General features: G+C 40.0%; 2 protein-coding genes across 8 annotated transcripts in view; one reads left to right on the top strand and one right to left on the bottom strand.

Annotated features, from left to right (window-relative positions):
- Positions 1 to 5,837, bottom strand: part of MIGA1 (mitoguardin 1) — a 48,439-nt gene extending 42,602 nt beyond the window's left edge. For 2 of the 5 annotated variants that reach the window (XR_014492095.1, XM_083359399.1), the window contains exons 1-2: positions 5,242 to 5,373; positions 4,086 to 4,218 (exon numbers count right to left, since the gene is read on the bottom strand). Coding sequence is in view for 4 of the 5 variants with exons in the window: in XM_083359399.1 (XP_083215525.1) it covers positions 4,086 to 4,184 (99 nt within the window). In the remaining variant the exon portion in view is untranslated. Of the gene's footprint in view, positions 1 to 985; positions 1,046 to 4,085; positions 4,253 to 5,241; positions 5,374 to 5,820 lie in introns of those variants that run through there. The other 3 variants (XM_083359396.1, XM_083359397.1, XM_083359398.1) reach the window with 3 other exon arrangements.
- Positions 5,838 to 8,629: 2,792 nt separating this feature from the next.
- The window catches only part of USP33 (ubiquitin specific peptidase 33), a 41,834-nt gene continuing 37,601 nt past the window's right edge, over positions 8,630 to 12,862 (top strand). For 2 of the 3 annotated variants that reach the window (XM_083359303.1, XM_083359302.1), the window contains exon 1: positions 8,630 to 9,070. The gene's annotated coding sequence lies outside the window, so the exon portion shown is untranslated. The remainder of the gene's footprint in view (positions 9,071 to 12,862) is intronic. The other variant, XM_083359305.1, reaches the window with a different exon arrangement.

Below are 12,862 nucleotides of genomic sequence, written 5' to 3'. Positions count from 1 at the left end.
GCAGTCCGGCCTGGCCTGATAGCTCTAATTGGGGTCCCAGTTTGTATTTTACTATTGTTTGTTTTCACTATTGTTCATTCTGTATGCCTACCTTATTCTGTACACCGCCCCGAGTCCCTCGGGAGAAGGGCGGTTTATAAAAACAAATAAATAAATAAATAAATAAAAGAAATACTATGAAGATTGATAGGTGTTGATGGGAAAGTCATGGTGAGCTGGATAACGGGAAAGAGGGAGGAAAGTCACTGTAAATGTTATGGAGGGAAGGACAGGAAGAAGGTAGGCAACACACCCAATGTGCATCTCTGCTTATGCGATGGAAAGACTGCAAGGAAAAGGAGGCTTGTGGGAAAATGGGTGGGAATGTAAATATGTTTTAGTTCTGCTCTTTTTACATTACATTGCATTCTCATTAATTTGCTGCTACAGGAAAAAAAACATTTCTTTTATTTTTAATTAAAGGGAAAAATGAATATTTTTCTGAATTTCCGGTTTTAATTATGAATTGAGAGTTTTTTTAAATGGCAGGGTTGGCTTAAGTGAGAGGGATGAGACTCCCTTAAAAAATCAAGATGGGGTGCGATATCCAAAATTTGGAAACCCTCACTCGGTACTCTAGCCATAGTTTTATCATGTAGAACAGGGGTGTCAAACTGCCGGCCCGCGGGCCAGACGCATCACCGGGAAACCATGCCCACCCCATTGCCGGCAATGGCGAAAAAGCTCCGATATGTTGCGCGACGTCACATGACGTCGCGAGTTTGACATGTCTGATGTAGAGATTACTTACTGAGAGTTCCCACACTACATGGGATGCAGCAAGAGGGGTTTGAGAGCCAAGGGTTTTCTGCAGGAGCTTCCTTCTTATGGAATGTCCTCCCATTAGACATAAGAATTGCACTCTCACTCCTAGTATTGTGGACGTTTTTACAACATGGCTTTTAAAATATATATTAGGGGTCCGAGACAAGAATGGGAGATGTACCTGCATTGGGACGAGTCGTATATAATGTACATTTTCCTATATGTTATTCAAAGTTGCCTACTGGAAAGAAGAATTTGGAATCAGTCAATCCATAGAAGCTGGTAATGTTCCCACTGTTAAGCTTTTAGTGGTATGTAAAGTGAATAAATGGATCAAAACTATATGGGCAATATATAATTGAATCAAATGTATTTATTTATCCTATCTGTACAGCAGCCCATCTGCCAAAGGCACTCAGGATAACAATAAAAATAAAAACAAATCAAATATACAATCCATTACATTACAGAGAAAAAGATCAAGGTCAAGATTCTTAAAAAAAATCTTAATAGCAAATAACAACAATATCAGAGCTCCATTAATACTATAGTCCCAGTTCCAAGAGAAATAACCAGGTGTTCTTGGCCTTCTGGAAGATCAGCAGCTTCAGGAATGCCCATCATCTCAGGGGAAAGGCTGTTTCACAAGGCAGGTGCCATGAGAGAGATGGCAAAATTCCTAGCAAACACCAAACAATACTGCTTCACCTATGGGAACCAGGGCATGCTCACTCTGCTCAATCTGATGGGATGAGCAGAAATCAACAGTCAAAAAGACGGTCCCATAAGTAACCTGGTCCCATGCCAAGTAGGGCTTCAAAGATAACTTTAGCATTTTGAATAGTACTCCAAAGCCTGCAGGAAGCTCACAAAGCAGAGGTATTACATGTATATATTGTAGAGCATCCAATACCACAAATGCCACTGCATTCTGGACCAAATAAAGCTTATAAATGTTTTCAAGGGCAGCCCACACATACAGCACATTTCAATAGTCCAGTTAGGAAGTGACTAAGGCATAAGTGAGCCAAGAGCAATAGCTTTTGATCTAGGAAGTGATGCAATTGACACACAAGATGTAATTGTATAAAGACTTCTCTGACCACACTGCTACTTGCTCTCAAGCAAGTCGTGAGCTCACGAGGTCTCCCAGATTATATACCAACTCTGTCTGGGATAGTCAGAGAATGCCGACTGGTGGCCCCCAGGGGGAGATCCTTCTCTGTGGGCGCCCCGGAGCTATGGAACCAGTTACCGGTTGAGCTCCGGACGGCGCCCGATCTGCGCTCCTTTCGCCGCGATCTGAAAACATACTTGTTCGAGCAAGCCGGCCTGGCCTGAGGGGGGATTGGTGGGGTTTTTTATTATTTTTATTGGGGGGTTTTATTATGTATTAATTGTATTTTAATCGGGCATGTATTTAATTATCTTTTAGTTTTTGTAAATTTCTGTGTTTTATTCTTGCCCTGTACACCGCCCTGAGTCCTCCGGGAGAAGGGCGGTATAGAAATATTAATAAATTAAATTAAATTAATAGTGTTACCCCAGTGGTTCCCAACCCCCGGTCCATGGACCAGTACTGGGCCGTGACATGCCAGCAACCGGGTCGCACAAACAAGCAAAGCCCCATCTATTGGATGCAGGCAGTACACAAAACCACGCACCTTCAAGTCTGTGGAAAAACCTCTATCCACAGAACCGGCCCCTGGTGCCCAAAAGGTTGGGGACCTCTGTGTTACCCCATCCAGAATCAATGAAAGAAAATCAATAGATATAGAAGAGCCCTAAAACCCGTAACAATGTTGTCTTGTCAGGGTAGGGCCAAAGCCAATGCTTTTCCATCCAGATCTGCATAGCCTCCAGGCATGGGAAAATAACTCTAAGACATCATTTGGGTGACCCAGGACAGAGATCTGAGTATCATCAGTATGCTATATTAATCAATGACCTCACCCAACCCAGGTTGGAGATAGACCATCCTAATCTATGCTTATCATAATTAAGACTGGGCATGGACTCCAAAATACATAATCTATCAATCATAGTATCTACCATTGCTAGTGATATGTGACCACTAGAAACTTTGTTAGGGTACTGCTAATTATGAAATGGTGACATTTTATTACGTTTACCAGCTCCCAAAATGTAGGATTTGTAGCTCTTTTGCTTTGCCTTCTCCCTAGTTTTCTCCCCACCCCAAGGGGAAAGCATACCTGACATTACCCAAAAGAATTGGGTTGATCTCTAGTAAAACAGCAGCAAAAATACATATAAATACACACTGAATTTATGGATCAAGAAGATCCTTTCTGCAAAGCAAGTTAGGCTGCTGCATATAATATGGATTTTCAGTCTTCTGAGCAGCATTTATTCATGTAAAAAATAATCCCACATAGCATTCTTTTGCTACGCATGGTTTGTCTGGGACTGCGAAACAGCATTGTGAATATTATTACTTGCAGGTTTTGCAAAAATAACCCTTTTCTGAATCATATTTCTAATTTGCATTTTACATACTTGATGTATATAAGATTGCAGACATACTCTATTTTTTTTTAATTTAAAATTTTTACAGAGAAACCTTTGCTCTTCCACACTGTAGCATAACTCACAAGCAAGTCTATGTTTAGTGTAACTTGCAACAAATAATTATTAACTTCATTTTTTTTCTTTATTTCTTCTTTTAGCTTAATCATTACGCTAACCCCCAGGAGTGTCAAACTGCCGGCCCGCGGGCCAGATGTGTCATGGCAAAACTTCACCCACCCCATTGCCAGCAATGGAAAAAAAGTTGCGATACATCACAACATGTCACATGACGTTGCGAGTTTGACACCCCTGCCCTAACCTGTTTTAGATACAAGTAGCCCTCTAACAACCCCCCCTGCAATTAATGTATTCCTAATTTCACAGACCACAATAAGTACGTCAATTTTCAAGAGTTTCATATCAATGTATCAATTAAGGCATAATCAACAGAAAATCTGTGGGATATCAACACCCCTGAATCTATAGAAAGAAACCAGAAAAAAAGTCTTATTTTATTAGTCCATGAAATTCAGCAATTATAATAATTATAAAAAATACCTAAGGGAATAGAAGGGAAGGAGGGTGTGGTTCTTAGCAAGATAGCATTGGAACATATTTTCCATGCAATAATAATACAAACTAGTAACATATACTTCTATGCATATAAACTTTAATAAAATAAAGACATATATTACAAAACGCTCCCAGGCATGTGAAACAGAGCTATAAAGAACAACAAATGCAATCATTACCTGTATCAGTGAATTATAGCAAGAGAGTGGAAGATCAAATACTCTTAAAGCTGCAGTCTTCAAAGGCAAGCATGTCTCATTAGCAGCGTCTTCTGACATTGTTCCTTCTTTCCTATATCATCATCTACTAATGCTAAATCAGAAGCATATTATCTGGGTTAGACAGTCTGCCAAAGAGAGATAAATATTGAACTAGCTTTGAGACATTCCTTCAATAGGTTGGTTTCAATCTAAGGGTACCATAAAGAAAACTGCATGCAGTAATACACCCTGACTGTTGAGGAGAACACAATGTTTGAGCTTTTCAGTAATGACTAATTCTAGCTGCCTTTCTATAGCCTCATGCCCAGGAATAAGCCCCATTTAACTGAATGGAATTCCGAGTAAATTAAAGGTTGTATTATAAACCAACAGTTAAAAACTGAGAGGCAAAATTCCTCAGTCACAGAAGGAAAGCAGATTAGTCTTGAAAAATATATGATTTCAGTTACACTCATCAATTAGAAATATTCATGAGCTTGTCAGGTATTTTTTAACCTCCAAAGCAGCTTCACATAAAGATTTTAATTATCCTAAAGACACAAAGATATATTAGATCAAACAATATTTCTGCACAACTGAGATATGCATGCACTAACTTTCCTTGGTGTTGTTGCACTGCTAAATCTCTTGATCTAATTGCCAGAGGAGATACAGCTCCTAAACTCCAAATGAACCTTTAGAATTAACAGGAAATTTAGTTCTTGTTACTTCTACAACTGTATTGAAAGGCATGAGGGATTTTATCTATATATAAATGGCTGAGAGAGGAAGAGCAAAGAATCTTAAAAGACTTCATTGCTTATTTCAAAGACCTCTATAATTATATCCCCATGAGTTAGCAGAGGTATCCCTCGAGTCCAGGGTGATAAACAAGATAATGGATGCTTGGGATGATGTAAATATGAAACTGTGGCTATGGATGACAGAACCTTATCATTTTCTAAAAACCCAGTATATTGACCACGATATCTTCATCATCTGCTAGACTGAAGACTTATCTGTCCTGTTTGGATGAGATGGGTAGCTCTTCTTACATGGAGGAAATCAACCTTTTGCCATCGCTTAAAAAAAAGCATAATAAACTCATTAAGTTGGAAGGACTTCTGTCAATTACCTCTGCAGGTATGTCAGCCAGCTCAGCTTTAGACGATGCGCTCCTTGTTTCTCCTTTGCACCAGTCCTTGCTCTTGCTAGCAGTTTCTGACGGAGCTGTTAGGAAGAGGAAGATGCAGGCAAATAGAGAAACTATAGAGATAGAAATGTAGAGCAATATGACTCCTGGATAAGAATTTGATTAGTAGTCTCTATAAATATTGAATATTAGATGTATAAGACCCAACGCATCATCCTCATGTTAAAAAGGATCGCAGGAGATGGTGACATGAATTCAGGGACTGGATTGGATCCATTCTTGTCTCAACCTGAGATATGTTTTGCAAGAGGTATTTTTCTTAAGAGGATACAGGTTAGATTGGAACAAAACAGAGGGTGTTATCCTGTGAGGCTGCCTCAGAAGAATGATTCATGTTTTACTCTGTGACATAGAAGTAACACACAGAGCTGGTTAAAAAAAAGCTGCATTTGTCATTACACTGATTAAGATAAATTCTTAACAACAACTGGAGTTTCAAAACCAATGTATTTTTCTATTACCCTAGTATTATTGCCTTTATTATTATTGCTATCATATTACCATTTCTGAGATCTCCATTCAGTCTGTAAGGCACCGATTTACCTCTGAAGGTAGAACACAGAGGGGCAAAGAGTTGTGGTTAACTTCCTTTTCCAGACTAGAGCCAATTAGATGTAGTACACTAATTTTAGGTCTTTCTTTTGCATTTATTTATTTCTCATGGGAGACCTTAAGATCCCCCATTTGAGATTCCTGTTCTCTGAAACTTCATTTTCTTAATCAAATAAATTTTAGGCCTGAACATAGCTCTGAGTTAAACTGGTCTTTCATCACTGATACCTTTTAGATGTATCAATTGTTACTTATAGGGATTCTTAATTTTACTAAAGGAGTGGCCAAAATGTAGTGTATAAGGTATCTTCAGGATGGACACATTCTCATATATTTTCTTTCACATGTGCTGCACTCATAGAACATAGAATAACAGAGTTTGGAAGAGACCTTGGAGGTCTTCTAGTCCAATCCCCTACTCAAGCAGGAGACCCTATACCATTCCAGACAAATGGTTGTCCAACCTCTTTTTGAAAATCTCCAATGAAGGAGCACCTGCAACTAGTCCACTGATGAATTGTCCTCACTGTCAGGGAATTTCTCAATTCTAGGTTAGACCTCTCTTTAATAATTACTTTTTGTCCTGTCCTCAAGTGCTTTAGAGAAAAAATTGACCCCGTCTTCTTTGTGACAGTCCTTCAAGTATTGGAAAACTAGTCCTTCTCTTCATTAGACTAGACATAATTAGTTCCCACAACTTTTCATCCTGTGGCTTAGCCCCCAGGTCCCTTATCATCTTTGTGGCTTTTCTCTGCATTCTAGAGCAAACATGTCAAACCTGCGACATCACATGACATCGTGCAACGTATCAGGACGGTTTTGCCATTGCTGGCAATGGGGTGGGTGCAGCTTCCGCATGAATCAATTGTCAAGAATCTGAATTTTGATGCCACAACAGTCATAAGTGTGAAAAACAGTCATAAGTCATGTCACTTTTTTTAATGCCATTAAAACTTCAAACAGTCACTAAATGAATTGTTGTAAATCAAGGGCTACCTCTACTATCCTTCTGTTGATGCAGCAACTTGTACATGACCCTTTTTTGTTCCTCTTGTCTATAGGATTTTGCTTACATATAAGGCACTCTGCTTTTCTATTTTTCTACAGATATCAGAGTTGAAAATGTATTTGCAGAAATTCCAGTCTCCACTGCTCAAATCTGTTGCCACTTTCAATTTTATACACTTTAAATCAGTTTTGCTCTATTGAACGCAGTGGAGTTTTTCTTTGGATTACCAAATTTTGGTTCCAAAAACCTAGTAACCACTAGATGGTAGAAAAGAGGTGTGGAGAACATTCTTTACATTCATCCTATGGTCATCCAGAATTTTGCATTTCATATAAAGAAACCCTTGCCACTGTAACCAAGTCCATCTACCTTGCTGCTGTTTTCTTCTCTTCTTTCTTTCCACCATTTCCATTATTTTAGAGCGTTCTCCAGTTCTTTGCATAATATGTCCAGAGTATGTAAATTTGAGCCTGGCCGTTTCTTTTTCAAATGTGAACTTTGGGTCAATCTGTTTGACGATCCATTTGTCTCTTAGTATTTTCAGTAGTCTTCTCCAACACCAAAGTTCAAAAACTTCAATACTCTTCCTGTCCTGTTTCTTCAAAGTACAACTTTTGCTTCCTTAAGAATATCACAGGGAATATTTTGACTTGAACATTTCTGACTGTTGTAGATATAGACACATTACAACATCTGAATATCTTTTCCAAAATAGTGGAAAGATATTTTCCACTATAATGATGATAGGGGATGTTTAATTTAGGTTGAATTCCCTTTGTCAAGAACTGTCCATAATAGGAACTAAGATGGCACTAAGTCTGCATTAAATTAAGAAAATTGAACAGAATAACTGTTTCCATATTAGGAAACTTATACGCAACTATGTTTAATATTAGCGATTATGATACAAAATAGATTGAATGCATAGAATAAAGTACCATTGTAGGTCAATGGATGTTGATCTTAAATTAGTTGAGAACTGTCGTTTAGCTTAAGAATTGTAGTTTAAGTGTTAAAATTACCGTGTAGTTTTAACACCGCAAAGTCAGTGTTAAAAATTAACATGCTAGAAGTGCTCCATTGATTTGCCATTAGCTATTATGAAGTGGAGAAATGGCACAGGTGGGAGTCAGAATAAGATCGCAGCAAACCCCTTTTTTAGGGCTATCGGATCCTTGCCGCAAATATTCTGACGACCACTAGACGGTAGAAAAGACATTCAGAAAAAAATCCGACTGGATCCTGCCTTCCTGCGGTTATCCGGATTTTGCAGTCCAGATCCGGTAACGCTACTTCTTTTTAATTGGAAATTACTACTAAGATAGAGGCTCTCCTGGCTTCAACGTGCGCCGTGGTAGGTTAACTTTGGGGTTAGGAGCCAAAAACCTGAAGACATCCAGAACTTTGGTTCTTAATTTTTCTATATCTCTTGAGGCAGTATTTCGTTGAAGGGGAAAAACAGGCAGAAATGTGTTTCCGAGACCAAAACCGAATAAAAAGCAAGGCTCTCTACGTAAAACAGGGGTCTTCAAACTTGGCCCTTTTACGACTTGTGGACTTCAGCTCCCAGAATTCCTCAGCCAGCAATGCTGGCTGAGGAATTCTGGGAGCTGAAGTCCACAAGTCATAAAAGGGCACAGTTTGAAGACCCCTGACGTAAAACCTCTCTGAGAACCGGCTTATTGGAAGGCCGGCCTTCCGAAGCTAGCCTCCTCCTTCCCTTGCCGACTCCTACCGTCAGCTTTGAGCGCAGGCGCGCTCCCCCCTGCGATCTTGTCACCTCCGGGACCGCGCGCCGGCTGAGCAGTTCCACCGCCGCCATCTTTGCTTCGGGCACTCTCGCCTTCTCCTCCAGCCCCGGGAAAGCCAGCGACGCCATCTTTGTTGCGGGGCTCAGGAGAGGCGCCGGCGTTCGGGAGCCCGCTGGAAAAGAAAGGGGGGGAAAAAGCGAAGGAAAACGGGGGCGTCTCCTCGTCTTCCTCCTCCAGGCGCTCTGGGACGCGTTTAGCGTGCCCGGACTAGCCTTTAGGATACGGGTGAGGAAAAGGACGAAGGAGCGGTGGCCTTTTTGAGATGGAGAAACCGTTAAGGCTGTAAGGAAAACCTTCAGGTTTTCGGATGAAATTCCACTCCTTGCCCTCGGGACCTTGAGGGGTGTTATTCAGGGGACGAGTTTACCTGCTGCTGCCGGTAAGAAGTCCGTTTTCTTCCTTCAGGAACCAGTTTTAGGCTCTTCCCAGCTTTCTCTCTCTTTCTCTGAACCATAAGCTCAAGTCTGGAATCTAGTTCAGGACCAATTTGTAGATATGAGGCCGGTGCTTTTTGAAGCCGAATATAGCCTCTGAACATGTGCAGAGTGCCTCCCTGGATGAAGCCTCTGCGTCCCTAAAGAGAAGGAGGCTTCTTCTCCTTGAGGGAGGCATTCCCCCTGGGGTCCAGATTATTTCCTAACTTTAAAAAAAAAAAGAATTCTGAAGGAGAGATGCCCGCCTTAGATCCAGAGATAAATGAGATTATTTTTGGAACCATAATATAGCTGAATAATGCTTTATTTATGAAGCTCGAAGATACACTGAGCCATTTTACTGCTTTATCCAGGAAGAATGGCTGCAAGGCTTCAGGGAATGAAAATACAAATATGTTCTGTTTCATAAGGCAGGGCTATTTTAAAGTAGGCTTTTTGTTTCCACTAACCTGGGGGGAAAAAAGGAAGTACAGGTATCTCAAACCTGTGGGATAAAATATATATTTGTTGGTGAGAACAGGAGAGGTTAGAGGATTAACTTTATTTAGGTCAGTGTATTGCTTCATTTAATGCTGCCACTTCATTTAATAAAACAGTTGGGAAATCTTTTCTGTAATGCAGAACACAAATATAAGGATGGAAGGCAACTCAGCTGCAGCTTGCAGTAATGCTGGGGCAGCAGTTTTACTGCAAAAAGATCAATCAGCAGAATACACTGCAGAACAGCATACATGCATTTTTTTAATTCTCCAAGAATGAAATGAAAATCCAGGTATCGTAGATTATAGCACTGAACTTAGTGTTATTGCTTTGGATAATTTGATATCTTGAAATGCTTTGACTTACTTAACACAGTTGATTAGGCATATAAAGAGTTGAGTTGTTGTGAAATTGTTTCTTTTATGATACTGAACTCTTGGGGGAAAAATAGAAAGAAAAAATAAATGGATTAGGCAACAGTCATCAGAAAATATTTTATTTTCTGAACCCATCTTAATGCTTATTTATCTCAGCTGTTGATTCTGCTTTTGTTTTTTCAAAGTTAAAATTAATATTGCACAAAGGGTCCTTCCTTATAATTGTATCTCTGAACATACAGTATATAAGTAGGGTTATCCACATGTTAAAAAAAGCCATGAAAATATTCATGAAAAAAATTACAAATTATTCTCATATTAAATATATTAATTTTTCACATTGCATTAGAGGTAAGGGTTATGATTTTGAAAAAAAGAAAATAAATATAATTTGCTTAAATACAGGACGAGTAAAGTAGGTATTGAAACCATCTGTTGTTTATTAATGTATGACATTTACTTCTTGCTGCAATTCTATATATACTATTTGATGCTCACAATATAAAGAAGAATAGCAAAAAAATTAAAGAACAGTAAAAAAATAAACACACCTACATTCCAGATAACATCTGGCCTCATCCCCCAAATGCCCTCCAGAATAGCTACATTTTGAGAAGCTTCTAGAAGGCAACTGTAGTTGGAAACAAATACACTTGGAGATCATTCTAGAGCAGGCATGTCAAACTGCAGGCCCGCGGGCCAGATGCATCATGACGAAACCGCGCCCACCCTATTGTCGGCAATGGGTGAAAAATCGCAATACGTTGCGCGATGTCACATGATGTCGTGAGTTTGACATGCCTGTTCTAGAGGGCCAGTCCAACAACAGAAATACTACAGTCTTGAATCTTGGCTATTTAACTTCTGAAAAATGGAGGACAACTTGCTGTTTCTCCTGGCATGATAAGAATGGTTGGATTGATTCCAGTGGAGAAATGAGTGGTCCAAAGTAACCCAATGCCAAACCTTAAAGGGTTTTATAGGATAAAAACACCGTTTTAAATTGTACTTGAAAGCAGATAGGAAATGGGGTCCACAAAATATGTGCAATATCTAGCCTAGCATCCAGGCCATGCATTTCGCACCAACTAAAGAGTCATCGTGGTATTTAAAAGAACCCCCTTATAGAACATATTGTACTAGTCATGGTGATCAAGTTGCAACCTATCATAGGCAGAACTTTCTGTCCCAAGTAAAGTCATGATTGACATACCAGTGTAGCTGGGCAAAGTTTCCCCTTGCCACAACTTTGCAACAACATAAAAATAACATTAACAACACATGAGAAAACAGAAAGAAAAATAAATAAAATATGGCACAGTGCTTAAATTAAAAGAATGTCCTCTGAAATAACTCAATCTTTGAGCATTTTTCTGAAGGTTAACAAGGTGATGGCCAGCCTGATCTCTGTTATAGGGTTATTCCAAAATAGAAAAGCAGTCTTCTAACTTCACACGCTCTCCCCGCCTCATCCTGGAAGTGTGGGATTTATAAGTAGCTTCTTTCCAAAAAATCCAAGTTAGGTCAATTCCAAGGAAGTGTTCCTTCAGATATCAAGCCAGAAGGGCTTTTATAATATAATGGCATCTGTTTAGAGAGCTACCCAGCAGCCAATGGGCAATTAGTTTGGGGCCCATAGACTTTGTGTTATACACACATTGCTCAGAGCTTGTGAATATGTGGGCCATTCTACTACATTGTAAAGCTGCATTGACAGAATCTTGCTAGTCTGCAAGTACAATTCTCCACCCAGACTCTTTACGACTGAGTCTGCTGAGTCTCTTGCCCTGCCTATTATCCAGTAGTGGGCTTTGCTATTTCTTATCTAATTGTTCCCTTGACAGTGTCTCTATGCCGTCTCCCAAAGTCTTTCCCACTCATCATTACATATATTCAGGTATGACCCCTAACTGAAAAAAGTCCAAATAATTCATTTCTTCTAAAGTACTATGAAATTAGTCTACTACTGCTATCTCAATAACCTTCCCTAAAAGGAAGGTTGGAGAATGGACAATAGTTATCTAAATTCTTTGGATCTGGGAATGGGTTTTTCCCAAGCAGTACACTCTTCTCCTTCAAAACTAATGATAAATCCTCCTCTTACTATTTCTCAGATCCATGCATCCATCCATCCTACTTCCCACAATAGCCAGGATGGGCAAAGGTCCAAAGAATAGGTGGCAAGCAATAACCCAGTTAGAGACTAATTCACGTCTTTGAAATTTATTTTGTTGTTGTTAGTTGCGAAGTCGTGTCCGACCCATCGCGACCCTATGGACAATGTTCCTCCAGGCCTTCCTGTCCTCTACCATCTTCTGGAGTCCATTTAAGCTCACGCCTACTGCTTCAGTGACTCCATCCAGCCACCTCATTCTCTGTCGTCCCCTTCTTCTATTGCCCTCAATCTTTCCCAGCATTAGGCTCTTCTCCAGTGAGTCCTTCCTTCTCATTAGGTGGCCAAAGTATTTGAGTTTTAGCTTCAGGATCTGGCCTTCTAAAGAGCAGTCAGGGTTGATCTCCTTTAGGACTGACCGGTTTGATCGCCTTGCAGTCCAAGGGACTCGCAGGAGTCTTCTCCAGCACCATAGTTCAAAGGCTTCAATTCTTTGGCGCTCAGCCTTTCTTATGGTCCAGCTTTCACTGCCATACATTGCAACTGGGAAGACCATAGCCTTGACTATACGCACTTTTGTTGACAGGGTGATGTCTCTGCTTTTTAGTGTGCTGTCTAGATTTGCCATGGCTTTCCTCCCAAGGAGCAAGCGTCTTTTAATTTCTTGGCTACAGTCCCCATCTGCAGTGATCTTGGAGCCCAGGAAAATAAAATCTGTCACTACCTCCATTTCCTCCCCATCTATTTGCCAGGAATTGAGAGGGCCG

Source organism: Vipera ursinii (assembly GCF_947247035.1).
Source record: "Vipera ursinii genome assembly, chromosome: 3".
NCBI classification, from domain to species: domain Eukaryota; kingdom Metazoa; phylum Chordata; class Lepidosauria; order Squamata; family Viperidae; genus Vipera; species Vipera ursinii.
The sequence above is the reverse complement of the archived record's forward strand: the minus strand, read 5'-3'. Positions and strand labels throughout refer to the sequence as shown.